This window comes from Antechinus flavipes, chromosome 2 (genome assembly GCF_016432865.1).
Source record: "Antechinus flavipes isolate AdamAnt ecotype Samford, QLD, Australia chromosome 2, AdamAnt_v2, whole genome shotgun sequence".
Classification (NCBI taxonomy): Eukaryota; Metazoa; Chordata; class Mammalia; order Dasyuromorphia; family Dasyuridae; genus Antechinus; species Antechinus flavipes.
In genome coordinates, this window is record NC_067399.1 from 387,063,389 (window position 1) to 387,079,769 (window position 16,381).

At 35.0% G+C, this 16,381-nt stretch overlaps 1 protein-coding gene across 1 annotated transcript in view; it reads left to right on the forward strand.

Moving 5' to 3' along the window:
* The window catches only part of KDM3B (lysine demethylase 3B), a 56,647-nt gene that overhangs the window by 3,710 nt on the left and 36,556 nt on the right, over positions 1-16,381 (forward strand). The window contains exons 2-3 of the mRNA XM_051978478.1: positions 10,686-10,853; positions 12,541-12,654. Coding sequence (XP_051834438.1) covers positions 10,686-10,853; positions 12,541-12,654 — 282 coding nt within the window. The remainder of the gene's footprint in view (positions 1-10,685; positions 10,854-12,540; positions 12,655-16,381) is intronic.

Consider the following 16,381-nt stretch of genomic DNA (forward strand, 5'->3'; position numbering starts at 1 on the left):
ATTGTGAACTTATTTTTCTGTCCCTTCACCCAAGAGTCGTGCTCTGAATCATAAAATCTAAATTCACAAGAGACTGGTTTATAAACCCAAATGTCATTTTATTAAAGCTATATTTAGCCTTACAACTGGGTTGGATAGTCTATATAAATTGGATACTTAGTCTCTACCAACTACCTGGAGATTGTCAACTCTAGAGACCAAATTAAAAAAAAAAAAAAAGTTGAATATGTAGCCAAAAAAACCTGTAAATATTTATTGAACAACAGTTATATGCCAAGAACTGTGCTAAACAAAGGGTATACAAATATGAAGAAGACAATCCTTGTCCTCTTGGAATTTGGGGAAGTGGCGGGAGAGGAGGGGGAAGACTTCGAAGGAAAGTGATGGAAACAGGAGATGGCTAGACTAGGAAATCTCTTTAAATGAAAACTTTGAAAGAGGGGTTATTTTCTGTTGTCCATCCCTGCAATCTATCAGAAAGGCAGGGGATTTTGAGTGTTACTAAAGTGAGGTGAGGATCAAAACTGATGCAGTCTAGTAGAATGATGAGTTTCCTGGGAGTATGATAAAGTCCAGACCAAACCAATATCACTGGCTAGGTAATGAAAAAGGAAAAAACATGTCCCCCAAAAGATTTTGACTTGGAGCTATACATAGCCTTTTGTCTACTTTGTTCTACTTTAAAAGTATTTCTGCATTAAAGATAGCGATTATGTTTATTTGACACTTATTGAGACGTTAGCTTTCCACTCTTTCTGGATATACAAATGCAAATCAAATCAGGCTTTGCCCTCAGGGACCTTACATTCTTGTAGGAGAAGGTTCCCCTTTTTGGGAAGCTGAAAAGAATTGGGGGGAGGGGAGGGAAAGAATTTTAGCCGTTCTTTGGAGCTGTAATTAGAAAATATGAGAGAAGCGACTCACCTGGGGTAGATGAGGCCAAAGGTCACTTGTCGGGACTACTGAGGTTGGAGTTTGGTATATTGGCCTAGGTGAAGACTCTGTGGTTTGGAGCTGTTGGCCGGAAGTAAACCAGGAACTGTATTCTGCTGTCAGAGCATGGATAATGCTAAGGACATATTTACCCATTCTTTTTTTTTTTTTTTTTTAAATTCTTATAGATTAGTTTTATTTTTTTATATAACATTAACAGACTTTACTTTTTAAATAAATAAAAGCTAGACAATAAACCTATAATCACAAAAACTCTGTATTGACTCCTCCAAAAAAATGATGAATAAAATTGATAAAGGCTACTGTTATAGAAATGTATCTTTCCTAGACTGTTATAGCCTAGTCTAGGTTACAGGCTGCTATAGTAGCCTTTTCACTGGCTTTCTCTCCCCACTCCAATCCACCCTCCAATCTGCTGCTAAAATAATCTTTTTTGTTGTTTTTAATTTTCAGTAGTATTTTTTTTTCAAGTACATGTAAAGATAGTTTTCAACATTCATTTTTGTAAGACTTTGTGTTCCAAATTTTTCTCCTTATTTTCCCCCTCCCCAAGACAGCAAATAATCTTATATAAGTTAAATATTTACAATTCTTGTAAATATATTTCCATATTGTCATATTGTACAAGAAAAATCAGACCCAGTAAGCTATTCTTTCTTAGCTGTCTTTTTTTTTTTTCCAGTCATTTATCTGCACATTCCATTCTTTGACATCATTTGTTTTAGTGTAAATTACCACTGGAAAGACTTTTGGCCTATTTATTTATTTGTGCATGGAGCTTATCTTTTCTGGACCTTACCATACCGCTATGGCTTGGGCTGACTATTTGTAGTAATATTCACCTTCTATACTTTATCTTATCAGTAGAGAGAAATGCTCTAGAGATACCTCTAAGCTTGATCCCTTCTCATTTTCATTCATTGATAATATTTCTGCTAAGTTCTACAACCTTCTTTTCTTTTCTTTTCTTTTCTTTTTTTGCTGAGGCAATTGAGGTTAAGTGACTTGTCCAGGGTCACACAGTTAAAAAAATGTTAAGTGTCTTGAGGTCAAATTTGAACTCAGGTCCTCCTAACTTCAGGGCAGGTGCTCTATCTACTGCACTACTTAGCCGACCTTACAACTTTATTTTCTAGCTAAAAGAGGGGTGGGGGAACAGTCTTTTTCTTTATATGTCAAATAAATACAAATTTAAATTTTTTATTGTGTGGAGGAAGGAACAGTGTCAAAAGGAGGGGGATAATAATACCACACTAACACCAAAATAAAACTTACTCTTTCCCCTACTCCTGAAACTTAACTATCTTTCCATAACAGTGTGAATATCCGTGCAAAATATCCTTGCCTCTTTAACTCTATCTACATTAACCCAATATCTAATCATTTGACCCCTCACACCAATGCTTCCTCCACAATACACCTTTCCCATTCTCAGTTCAAACCATCCTACTTCAGGCTCTCATCATCTTTTACCTGCACTATTGTATTCTCAGTAAAAATTTCCAAAATAATTTTCTTCAAAGTAGAGTCTGTCACGTTACTGTGCTCTAACTCAAAAATTTTAAGTGTCTCTGTATTCCCTCTAGGATAAATATGTACTTTTATTGTTTGGTTATTTCAGTCATGTCTTACTCTTTGTGACCCCATTTGGGTTTTTTTTTTTTTTGGCAAAGATACCGAAGTAATCTGCCATTCCTTCTCCAGGTGGTTTTATGGATGAGGAAACTAAGGCAAGCAGAAGTAAGTGATTTATCCAGGGTCACCTACCTTGTAAGTGTCTGAAGCCAAATTTAAACTTCCTGACTTCATGCCTGACAATCTCTCCATTGGATGTCACCTAGCTGTCCAACTACTCCTTACCTTGACACTTAAAGCCCTTTGCAACCTGACTCTAGCCCACCTTCCAGACTTTCAAGTTACTCCTCAACATTCTAGCCAAACTGGCCTATTTTTAGTTTCCCCAAGGTAGCATTAAATCTCTTGCCTTTCTGTGCTTATTTTATACTTTCACTATGTTCTCACTTCTGCTTCTTTGAATTTTAGCTCCTTTTTCTTAGCTCCTTTCAAGACAGCTCAAATGGAAACTCCACTTCCACCTGCTCGAATTTTTTGTTGGTTACCACTTTGTATCTGTTTCCTCCAATTGCAAATACCTGGAGGGCTTGGGACTGTATTGATTGGGGGAGGTGGGAAGCTCCTAGCCCGATTCCTAGTTGCTGGTAGGCACTTAAATACTGATTGATTGGAGCCTTTGTCCTATTTTTCTTTTCTTTCTTTTCTTTTTTTCTTTTTCTTGAAAGGAAAAAAATACGGCTTTGTAGTTTCACCTATGGAGTTAACCTTCATCTTTGACCTCTTTATGTGGGAAAATGTGTTGTAGACTACAAGTGACACCAACTTAGAATTTTTGGAGGACAATCCATTCCTAAATTGTTTTTACCTTTGGGGGATAAATCCAATTTGAATTTCCAGTGGTTTTCCCACTCTGTACCTGACATTTCAGTGATGTACTTCACAGAGTTTATAGTCATAAAGTCTTCTGGATTTATCTAGTGATGGTGGAATCATGTCAGTAATTTGTCTTGAGACTTCTGAAGTCATTCTACATTGGGCCCTTTATGCGGTTTTTCTGGATGAGGATTGCTAGAGAATTATGTTATTCAGGGAGCAATGACTGCTTATTTGTTTAAAATAAATTACTTCTTTTGCTCCGCATTTCTATTCTAAAATTTTATAACATTGTTTTAACATTATAAAATGACTGTTGAAACCACGTAAGGATCTACTTCTTGAACTATCCTGAGATAGGATTTTCATCAGTCTTTGGAAAACTGAGATCATCTGTATTTTCTGCATCCTGATTGGTACATTTAAAGTCTTGAATGGAAAGTCCTTTTGCGTATTTATTACTGGCAGGGACCAGCATCAACTCCTTTAGAAGTTTCTTTCATCATTTTTGGGATATTGTTTTTAAATTAATTAGACTAGGATATAAAATAGGATAAGGAAAAGAATTTTTTCCCGTTTTTTGAAAATGTAACATTTACCTTTAAAATACCTCTTCATATAGTGTGTCATATACTCAAATGGATTTGTGATTATAAGGTTATTGGTATTGCCTCTATCTTATGTGTATTGTTCCCCACCTAAACCTTTACATTTTGTGTGACTCTTATTCAAATCTAGCCATAAGCTTGCCATGGAAATAATTCAAAAGTACTTGTGTTCTGATTTACTAAGAGTGCCAGCATAGCTTATGTCCATCAGTATCAATTACCTCCCTTGTCACATGACTAGCCCATGTTGGCTTTCTGCTAAATATTTTTTTCTATAATATTCTTTAAACCTGTCCTCTGTTGGAATTCCTGACTCATAGAACAAACTACAAAAGTTTATTTTAATCTCCTGTATTAATACTTTGGTGAGCCAAGGAAAGGAAAAGCTTTGACAATTCTAGTTATTAATCTGAAGTGAGTTAATGGTTTGCTATTTGAAGTTGGGCAAGTAGCCTCTTAATGTTGCCATAGGTGAAGGTTACAGGGGAATAATGGAGAGAAGGGAAGAGAAAGGATCCATCTTAAACCTTAAGCAGGTTAGGGGAAAAATATAAACCAGAATAACCAATGAGATTGGAGTTTGGAAGAAGATTAAGTGTAAATTGAAGACATTTTATTTAATATACATGAAGGTATTTTTAGAGGTCCCTGAGGTACCTAAACTATTTAATTTTAAGTCATTCTGTTCAGAGATGTTTGAACTAAGTTTTTATAGGGGTAGCCATCAGAAGAGAGAGAAGGGAAAGAATAATGTCTACAAAAGATTCTCTCAGAGGTCTTTTTCAGCTCCAGATATTATAATGCTACAAAATAATTGGTTCTTCCCCAATATTGTAGAATATTTTGGAAAATTCCCATTTTGTTGCGAAATATCTGACTTTGTCACTTTGAAAGGCCTGCGTTTAGGAGATTTTTTTTCCTCCTCTCTGGAGAATTTATGAAAATGCAATGTTTCGAAGCTATTTTTTCCCTTATTTGATTTTTAAACTCACAAGCTGATCAGTCTGAAGGGAATCTTTTAAATAAAAACAAACAGTTGCACTGCTATATCTGTTCTCTTAGGATAACTCTTTCTCTGGTCTCCAAGTACCTGCAATCCCTTGTTACTTTTTCTTTTCATGAAACAGTGCTGATTTTTGGCTGTGTTAGATCACGTTCCATTTAGAATTTATCATTTTGCTTTCAGTGTTCTGTGGGTTGATCCATATATTATCATCTATTTTGTCTTCATCTTTAATACTGGCTAATCTATAATCATACTCTTGTATGTAAAAAATGTTATGCCCTTAACTCATTTCTGAGACCTTTATTTCTAGATATGAATTAAGCTCATTATTAGCAAGCATTTATTAACTCATCAAAAATACTCAACATTATTTTAATCATTGTCATGTCATAATTCATTTTTAAAATTTTCTTTTAATTCTAAACCTTACAAGCACTAGTTAAAATGAATGTTTCCATATGCACAGAACAGAAAATGAAGATTGATCATACAAGAAACTGGAAATCTTATGTATAGTTTGCTTTTCTTTTTAAAATATTAATAAACTTCAGTATATAATTTCCAAAACTTTCCTGTTTGTGATGTTTCCTAGTCTCTTCATGCCTCAATGAACCTGTCTTTATTTCCTTCCTCTTTTTGGTTGTCTTCTCCCATCTCCCCCTCCCTTCCAACCCCTTTTGCAGGGAAGGAAACCTTATAACAAATTCTCACATTTGGCTATGGTTGAAGATAACTGTCTTGTTTTGCGCTTCATTATCATTCCTGTGGAATCATAGTTGAACATTGCAGTAATCAGAGTTCTTAAATCTTTCAAAGGTTTTTTTCACAGTTTAAGACTGCTGTATAATTCTCTTGATTCTGTTAACTCTGCAATAGTTCATTGAAATCTTCCTAGTTTTCCATGAAACTGTTCCTTTCATCATTTCTTACAATATAAATATGCTTTATAATGTGCTAAACTTTGTTGAGCCATTTCCCCGTTGATGGACACACTTTGAATTTCTATTTCTTTTCCCGTACAAAAAGCTGATTTAAATATTTTTTAAAATAGCGGTTTTCTTTTTTCTTTTTATGTGGTTATTGATGGCTTGAATTTCTTTCTTTGAAATTTTCATGTCCTTTGCCCATTTATTTTTTGGGAATGGTTCTTGTTTGAACACATTTGAATCAGTTTCTTATATATCTTGGGATATGAGACCATTATTTGAGCTCTTAGTGCTTAATTTCAAGAAAATAGTTTTCTTTGGCCTGCCAATGACTCATTTAGCCATCAATCTTTATATACTAATTAGTCAGGGAAGTTAGGAAGTAAGGGGGAAAAGGAAGGGAAGAGATCATTGTAATAGAGGGACTTAATGTGGTGGTTTTCATTGATGAGCAAGGTGACTTTTGTCAATTAGGTGACTTTTTAACTGTATCCCAGCTCTTTCTTAGAAGTATAAAGCAATTTGGAGAGTACCTAAAAGTTTATCTTTTAGATTATTGTTTTCAATTCCCAAGATTAACTATAATAGAAAGCATATATAGAAAATTGATTTATTTGTCAAAAAACACTTGAGATTTTGAACTATAAATTTCGCAGAATCATTTAGTTAATCAACAAGCACTTATTACATACTATGTTCCTGAATGGTTATGTGAGAGAATATTTGTAATATGCTTAGTGTATAGTGCCTACCACATAATAGGGCCTATTAAATGATTGTTCTTTCATCTTCCTGAGTACTGGAGAGGTAAAGAAAAAAACAAAAACAATTCTCTGCCCTGAGCAAACTTACATTCTAATGTACATAAGTACAGAAACTGGAAAATACAAGAAAAAACAGTAAATTAGATGGTAACTTTAGAGTGAATATTATTAGCAACTGGGGGGAATAATTAGCCTCCTGGAGTAATAATGGTGCTTGAGCTGAGTGTTAAAGAAAGTTGAGGATTCTAAAAGTTAGATTGGGAGGGAGAACTTTCCAGGTAATAGCTAATGGAAGGGCACTCAGGAAAGATGAAGCATCTTATGTGAGGAATAACCAGCAGGCCAGTATGACTGGATCATAGAGTACATAGTAGAATGAAGTAGAAGAATGGAGAGATAGGAAGAAGCCAAGAGAGAGAGAACTATCAAACAAAGGACTTTATATTTGATCCTAGAAGTAATAGGAAGCCACTTGAGTTTATTGATTGGGGAGTTAAGGGTTGGGGTGCAGATGGTAACATGATTAGACCTACACTTTAGGAAAATCACCTTGGCAGCTGTGTGAAAGGTAGATTGAAGTAGAGGGAGACAGGAGGCCTGGAGACCATTTAGAAGGCTATTGGAATAGTCCATCCAAAAGTAGATGATGAGGTGTTGAGTGGATAGTTGTATGACTGTAGAGAAATGATTGTTCTAAAGATATTTTAGAGAAGATTTTACATGATTTGGCACCTGATTGGATAAAGGATTCAAGAATTACAGTGACACTGAAAGGAGCCTGGTGTCTTTGACAATGAATGCATAAAGGAAATTCAGAAATAGGGGGAGTTTTGAAGGGGAAGATACTAAGTTTGTCTTATGCTTCAGAATATTATTTGACAGCAAAGTCCCATAAGGATGGAGAATTGTTTTTTGATAAATCAAAAGGCCTGTTTTAATGATATTCTAGACCTACCAAAAATGCCTACATCCCTGTTCCCCTTTAAATATTGGGTTTAAGTTGACCAGCCAACTCATTTTTTAATCTTCATCCCACCATACACACCCCCCTTCCCTCCCTCTCGAGGAAATGTGCTTCATTTTATGTGTATTATTCAAAACTACAGCCAGCAAAAGGCCTGGCGATTCCTGCTGCCTTTTACACTGTGATTCTACCTGGTAAATGTTTGGATAAGAGAGGCCAAAAAACTCAACCACCACCATAAGCTGGATAAAAGATGGCCAGCAACTAAAATGGATTCTTGTCTCAATTACCTTTTGCCACAAAGTCCTTTCCTTCTTAACAGAAGAGTTCTGCTTCTGATCATACATTCCCATTCCCATTTGTTCTGCCTCTCTGGTGGCTGCTATAATGGCTATAAGACTTTAATCCTTTAAGTTCTAATTGTGTACATATATTCCATATAGGTTTTTTTGTTTTTAAATTTAAGTATAAAAAATATGACTTGCAGGAAAGGGAGGATAATAGTAAGAAATTTCCTTTTTTCTAAAGTTGAGCAGTCCCCATTGATTCACACAGCCTCCAAATAATCTTTGGAATGTTCCTCACTGTAAGTCAGGGTAACTAGAAAGAGGCCCATACAATTAGAAAACAGAGTTTATTTTTCTGTCTATCTAAGCTGAGACCACCACCCTTTACTAAATCTTACCTTAACAGCCTTAGTAATTTAATTTTCTTCCTCTCACCCCAGTAAATCACTTCCTCTCCCCATCCCAACTCCCAGTTTCAAAATATTTATTCTTTTTTTTTTTCCTCCCAGAAATCACAATATTCTGCTAATATACAAACCTGATTAGATGGAAGTGTGATTATGTTTCCCCAGCCCCTTTCTTCACTAATACACCATATCTCAGGTATCAATAATGGGTGGGAAAAGATCCCAAATACTTCTTAACCCTAATCCCTTTCCCTCTCTTTTACTGCCCCACAAAAGCAAAGAATTCCCCATGGACACCTAAAAACATATGCCATTTTGTACTCTGAGTTATACCTAATAAGGAAATTTGGAAGAGGTAAAAGGTGAGGTGGAAGGAGGGGCATGAGATTATGGAATTGGAACTAAGTCACTTAAGAAAAGGTTTGGAATATGTGGAGAATGAGATACAAAATCAGAAAGCACTGCTTTGCCACAGAAACAGTAGAACAAGTTCTAAAAGATGGGAGGGAGATTGGAAGTTATGATGTGAATGAAAAGTAGGTTTAAGAGTATTAAAGTATAATGATAGGTGGAATTTGAGAGGAGGGTTTTGGTCATACAGAAGAATGTCAAAGTTTTTAATCACATTAATAGATAATGGTGAGATATCTTGACTATGATCCCTGTGTCTGAATAAGATATCCTCAAGGAGGAAGCCATGGGATTTAAAGAGATTGAAAAAGTGAGAAGTTAGGGACATCAACATGGAAGTTGAAATCTCAGTTCAGGCTAATGATGAGAGGAAGACAGTGAGCCAGTTAGATGCCCAATTCCTTGAAAAAAGAAGGAAAATGAATTGGGTAGAAAATTTAATTGGCCAAACTTAAAAGGAAAACAGGTAACTGAATTAGAAGGTGGCAAAAACTCTTTAACTTCTTTTCCAGGCCCAAAGTGTAGGAGGATATGAGTGAAGGTGCAGCAATTGCTGGATAGGGTGGCCTGAGGTACACTGTCATCAAGGGGAAGAGCAAGTAGATGGAAGAAAGATGAGAGAAAGAGATCCAGAATGAAAGAAAGAAATTCCAGAGGGTACAAGAAAGGACAGGATTAAAGTTGACATAGGGATAGCGTCACAAAGGATAGGAATGAAAGAGCAAGAAGTTTTGATTAAGAATAATTTTGCTTCTAGGTATCCTGTGACTGAATAATAGGTGATAGGCAGACTAATAGGTAGCGGTAGTAGTGTACTAGCCATAGGAATAGTAGTGGATAGTATTCTTGAGAACAGTGACCATCTATCATGTTCCTTTTGTTTCATTTCATTGGCTTAGTAAATATTTGTGGAAGGAGTCCAACAGCCACTCTTCCAACCAACACCCTACATTTAGATTGATTGTTTGGCCACAGAATAATTATGTAGGATGTTGATTTCTCTAAGCCTATTCAGGCTGAAATGGATATAAGTATCTGGGTCCATAGTGTATAACATATTTTATAGAATACTGGGAAACTAAGAACTTTGCATATATCAATTAATCGTTTAGACAACATTTTAGTAACATCTATCCACAAATATTTTATTGAGAATTTGTTGTGTTTTCTATATTAATTGTTATTTTCTATATTAATTCCATATCTGTATAGATATATCTTAAATGCTTTGTGAATTTATGTTTAGAAGTCAAAACCAAGTGTAGATGGGATGGGAGCTCATTATTAAAAGTTTAGTATGAACTATTTTCATGTAGTAATTTCTAGTTAACTACTTTTTAAGAAACTGACTTTTCAGGGGAGAAGTGAAAGCCTTATTGTGACTACAACATTCCTTGGCCAACAGATTATTGGCCACAGTAAATAATTAAAATTATTATTAATTCACATGTCCCTCCTGTAAACCATTTTCAGCATAGATACACTATAATCTTGCTAGAACCCAAAAAGGAATTTAGAAAGCTAAAACCATAATTTCATTTTTATATTTGATCATATATTATATTTTATATACATGTACATACATATGTAATGTATTAAAATTATTCATTGGCTTTGAAACATATTGAGGAAAAAGTGGAAAACTAGAAATTCTTGTGTATACCCTGCTGAAAATTATTGTCTCTGTGATTGTAATTGTTTTACTTCTGTTTCTTAGTGATAAAAACCAGCCTTCTGTCCTCAATAAACAGTGCTCAGTAACTCTTAAAATGATTTCTAAAGTAATTTTTAAAGAATGTAATTTTTTTTCTTTAACCATTTACAGAGTACAAGGGGATTGTATTATTTTGTTGTAAGATAAAGGAATTCTAAATTAGAGCTTCTGAATCCTTTTTTTAATTTTCTGGCAGATATTTGTGGAATTTGATGGCTGCAACTGGAAGCAACACTCCTGGGTGAAAGTCCATGCTGAAGAGGTTATTGTGCTGCTCTTAGAAGGCTCATTAGTCTGGGCTCCTCGAAAGGATCCATTCCTCCTCCAGGGGACCAGGGTCTCAATTGCACAGTGGCCAGCCCTAGTGAGTATAGTGGGTGGCAACCTATGTAATCTTCTGCCTTTTGAGTTTGATTTGGAAGATGGGATAATCTATACTTATGTATGAGATTTTTATTAAGAGCCATGCTTTTGAGAATTAAATTAATCTGCATAATTTAGAAATATGAACCTTGCTCTCAAATAATTTTCTGAAGGACAAGACAACATAAATAGGAAATGTTTTCTCAAAAGTGCTCTGAAAGTTTTTATATCTTAAAATATTTACTTTCTATCTCTGGGGAATTGTGTCATCTTCTATATGTTCTCATAGAAAATTTTCAAAATGGGTATATTCTTGAAGAATTTTTTTAAACGATCCAGTGCCCTTTTAAGGCATCTGCTAGAGACCTAGCTTCAGAGCCAATTAAATGTGGGTTCAAGTGCTGCCTCTAGCACTACTGGGTTCTGTGAACCTGGACAGGGCCTGATTTAACCTCTCAGTGCCTCAGACAATTCTCTACTTCAGGCAAGTTTGGGAAACTGAGAAGGTGCAGACTGCCTTGGTAGCCGTTTCCTCTCCTGGGAGTTGCCCTTATCAGCTAAATTACCGGTCTAGTCCCTTTCCCTATCTCTAAGGTAGGATATAATAAACAGAATTTAATTCTAAAGGTAAGTACTTTTTTCTTTCTTATTCTGTTGTTGAAAACATTAGGTGAAAAGTGGCAACAACTAAAAGAAAATTAAATTGTTTTATAGTTTAAACTTAAATTCATAAAAAAATCTGGACTTAAAACTTAGTGACACTTTGTCAGTGTGAGATGTATTTTCATTTGCTAGCGCAATTTTTCTTTCTTTTTTGTTTTGGGAGTGGCATTAAATTTATTTTTCCTTTTATAATTATTTAAAAGCATTTTTAACAAAATAGAAATAAAATTGTCCTGTTGGTTTTTTAAGATCCTTTTTGCATTTCTTTTCTGTATATTTTATGGGTTTTTATTGTAGTCATTTTTTATCCTGTAGTTGTTGTGGATATTATGTATGTTGGTTTTCTTAGTTCTGCTTCCTTCATTCTGCATTACTTCTATTTTCCCATATTCCTCTGTATTTTTCCTGCTCTACATTTCTTGTGACCCAATAATATTCTATTACATTCATGGGCCATAATTTGTTTACCTCTTTCATTAAGCTTTGAATAACATTTATTGTCAGTTTATATTTAAAAGTTATTGTGTGCATATACATATACATTTTTCAAGAACCTTGCACATTTTAGACAATGTTTGTCAAATCAAAGGATTAGGATTAATTTTTAAAACCCCTCAGATTGCAAGAACAACATTCAGAGGTCTTAAATTTGAATTTGTTTTCCCTGGGTCTCTTTACACAGGCTTAATCCTAACAAGACCTGCCCATGAAGGTTAACTTCCTTAGAGATCATAGAGAATTTCAGAATTTTTTTCATTTTGATCTTAAATTAACTTTTCTGTCCAGGATTGCCTTGCTTATGATGGTGATTTAAAAAAAGACAGAGACAGAGAAGGTTTATATAAAGGATTGGTGCTGGGTTAGGAATCATTCTGTAGGGCTTTATATTGTCAATCACATTCATTTACTATAAAGTGGTGACAAAGAAGTTTATAAACAAATGGAAGCTTTGGGGTCTGGTCAGGTAAGAGTTTTAGCCATTATAAGCTCCTAGATACTTAATCTACTTCTTCTCCACTTCACAGACTTTCACTCCATTAGTGGATAAATTGGGTTTGGGGTCTGTGGTTCCAGTGGAATTTCTTCTGGATCGAGATCTCCGATTCTTGTCAGATGCTACTGGATTACGCCTATTCCAGGTACTTAAACTCTGCTCTAGAGCCTAATAATTATTCCTGTTATCATTTCCTTTACTAAAGTATATGCATTCAATTAATCAATAAACATTTTCACAAATATTTGCTAAGTGTCTCCTGTAAGCACTGAAAAGGTATTGTGGAAAAAAAACAAAGGAAAAAAAGTACAGCACTTGCTCTTGAAGAGTTTACAATAAGAATGTATGTGTACTTCCTTGAACTATTCTAGAACAAAATAAGCTTTAGTGATCCCACCTTTCCCCTTTTTATGTTCTCTTGTTTTGAAAAACTTAAACAGAAAGCTTTGTGACTAGAGAAATGATCAACAAGAGATATTATCAAAAATCTAATGGGGAAAGTGGTTTTTAAAAAATGCTGGAAAGAAGAAGAGGTACTAAGTGAATGATAACTTAATTATGCTTGAGGTAGAAAGATACTGTTTGTATTTTGTGCTTAGGCAAGAATTGGTAGTTTGCCTATCAAAAGCTGCTGAGCAAAGTAGCATTGTGTCCCCTTAGTCTGCTGTAACTAACTGAAGACTCATTTAGAAGTCCCTGTCAACAGACTCCCTCTTCCTTCCCCACCTCCTCCCTCCACCCCAATATATTAATATATAACAATGCTAGCAACCTGGCAATTTGCTACAATATTTCTCCAAGAGTAATCAGTAAGATGTACAGAGGGAGGCCCTTTCTTCTAGCAAGTTCAGAGACAAGAGAAATTTTTGCCATGGCATGTGTTCATATTTTTGGTAGATAGATATAACCGATAGGCTGTTCCCTTGATAGAAGAAAAAGTGACAGGTTGGAAGGAATACTTCTCCAGCTTGTCAGAGAGACCAAAGTTTTTCTAAAAATAATGGATGAAGTACTTTGAAGTAAAATAAAATAAACAGAGGCATTTTGTTAATCAGGATACTGGGAGAATGATGAAGGAATATGCCATAAAAGAAGGATGAGAAGTACCACAAAACATTTAAAATAAAATCTGTTATGGAATAGATCTAGGCAGGAGATTTGATTATCCCAGAATGGGGGAAAAAAAAAAAAAAAAAACAATGGAGTTGGAATTAGAAGATCAGGTGAATGTGATCTCTGCCAGTTATCACCTAAGTATACCATCTGTGTGTTAGGTTAGACACTGTGGTAAGTACTGAGAGACATTTAAAAAGGCAAAAGGCAGTCCCTGCCCTCAAGATTTTTCCATGATCTACTGGTGGAGCCAAGCAAACAAATATAAACAAACAAGCTTTGTTTTACTGGAACAATCAAGGAAATGATTGAGGAAGACACTAAATTAAGAAGATGTGTGTTCTCTTTGATGACCATCTAGCTGCCCCAGGGAGACTATGCTTTAAAGGCTTTGAAGCCTGTTGATTCTGGAGGCAGTAGAGAGCCACTGAAGTTTGAATAAAAGTGTGACATCATCAGACCTGAATTTTAGGAAAATTACTTTAGTGGCTGGAATATAGGATAGATTGAAGTAGGGAGAGACTAGAGACAGGCAGACTTACCAGAGATAGCCCAGCATGCTCTTTCAATAATGAAGGCATTGCAGTGGTGGCTCTATCAGAGAAGAATTGGCATATTTGAGAGATGTTGCAAAGGTGAGTAATCAATAAGCCTTGGCAACACATGCAGAGATAGTAGGGAATTGAAGGTAACTGCTAAATTATGAGTCTAAGAGATTGGAAAGATGGTGTGGCCCTCTAAAATAAGACAGGAAGGTAGGGGAAAACATGAATTTTGTTTTGGACATGTTGGGTTTAAGATATTTATTGGATAGTCAGTTGGAGTTGTCTGAGAGGCAGTTGGAAGTGCAAAACAAATCAATTGATCATTTCGAGTCTCATTTTCTTTATCTGTAAAGTGAGGGGAATTGGCCTACATGGTCTCTAAGGTTCCTTCCAGTTCTAAATGTATGATACCCCAGTGTTGGAATCCTAGTGTTAACTCAATTTGAAACATGGTGATAACTCAAGGGAGAACTCCCCAGTTTTAATGCTTTCCTCTCCACATTATTTTATCTGCATACATATTATTTAAAACCTCTATGAGGGGAGGGACAATTTAATTTTTGTCTTTGTATCCCAGTATTTCCAGAGTTCTACTCAGATGTCTCATCATGGTTTCAAAGCGATTCTGAATTCTCAAAGGCTTTGTAAGGACTGGCAAGTTTTAACATGCTAAAAAGGGTTCAGATATGGCCTTTGAAACAAGTTTTGAGAACCAAACTAGCTGAATATGAAGAGGCACATTATCAATAGACTAGACAATGAATGTTAGATCTTTTTTTTTTTTTATCATGACAATCCATGAAATGAAGAAAAATACAAAATGACCCTTCATCCTATAAGGTTTCTTTCACTGCAGAGGATGCCAATAACAACACAATTTTTAGACCATAACAAAACTTTAATTTTACTATTACTCTTCTAAGTGTGAGATACTTGTCCAGTAACTATCGTGTAATCATATGCTAGAATTTTATCATATCAATCTTAATATTCTCAACATAAATGAAACCAGAACAAAGACAAGTGCAGCTAAATGGAAGACTTACTCACAGGTACTTCTTGTAAAAGAAAATAGTTGGTGGGGATAGGTTTTATTGTATACTCAAAAGTAATAAGAAATGGTATTTTTATGGGATGTTTTGTCATCGTATATTACAGTACTGATGATAAGTATTTGTGTGAAGATTTCCGTTAAAAGAAAATTGGAACTTATACACTGATATTAGTTGCCTGAGAGTTAAGAAATAGCTAAATGCTGTGAAGAACTTGATAAGAGACCCTTCAAATTAAATCAGTCTACACACACTTATCCTTGGAATAGCAGAATGAAAAGGTGGGAAATATATGGAAAAGCACGAAGGTTCAAGAAGAAGGAATGAAAGAGGCCAGAGATTTGAATATCACACAAAAGCTTCCACACCTTAATATCATGAACATTTTTACTGGAAGAAAAAAGAGGTAAGTTACTGAACATGTTGAGGACCATAAGTAAAGGAAATAGATTATATTTTGCTAAACAAGAAAATATACATTACTAATGTGGGAGTTATCACTGAATTAAATCTCTAGAGACTAATTCTTAATTAGCTTAAAAAAGAGAAAAATTGGAGCTCATGAAACATGATATTCCAGAAGGCAAAGAAGCTAAGACTGCAACCAAGAATCATTTACCCAGCAAAATTAAGCATATTAAATTAAGGTGGGGGTGGGGGAAGGGGTTTAATAAGGATTTCAAGCTTTCTTAAGGAGAAGACAGGAACTAAACCAAAAATGTGACCAAGATCCAAGAGGTAAACAGGTAAAAAGGGAAAAGAAAACATTAGGTATTTGATAGAGCTAAACTTTTTACGTTTGTACACAGAAAGATGATACTTGTAATTCTTTAAAAGTGTATTACCGGTAGTATAGTTAGGAGAAATAATGCATAGAGGGTATACATCTAAGGTATATTTGAAAGAATGACAAAAAATTAAGGGATGAGAAAGAGGAGTGCGTTGGCTGCAGAAGAAAGGGAGGGAATGGTGTAAATTATTTCCCTTGGAGAGGCGTGAAAGACAATAAATGAAGAGTGATCAATGAGCATCGCTTAAACCTTACTCTTAGCAGTATTGATCAAAGAGAGAATGATATACACAATCAGTTGAATATAGAAATTAGTCTTACCTGACAGGGAAGTAGGAAAGGTCAAGATTGAATAAAAAGGAGAAGAGGGAC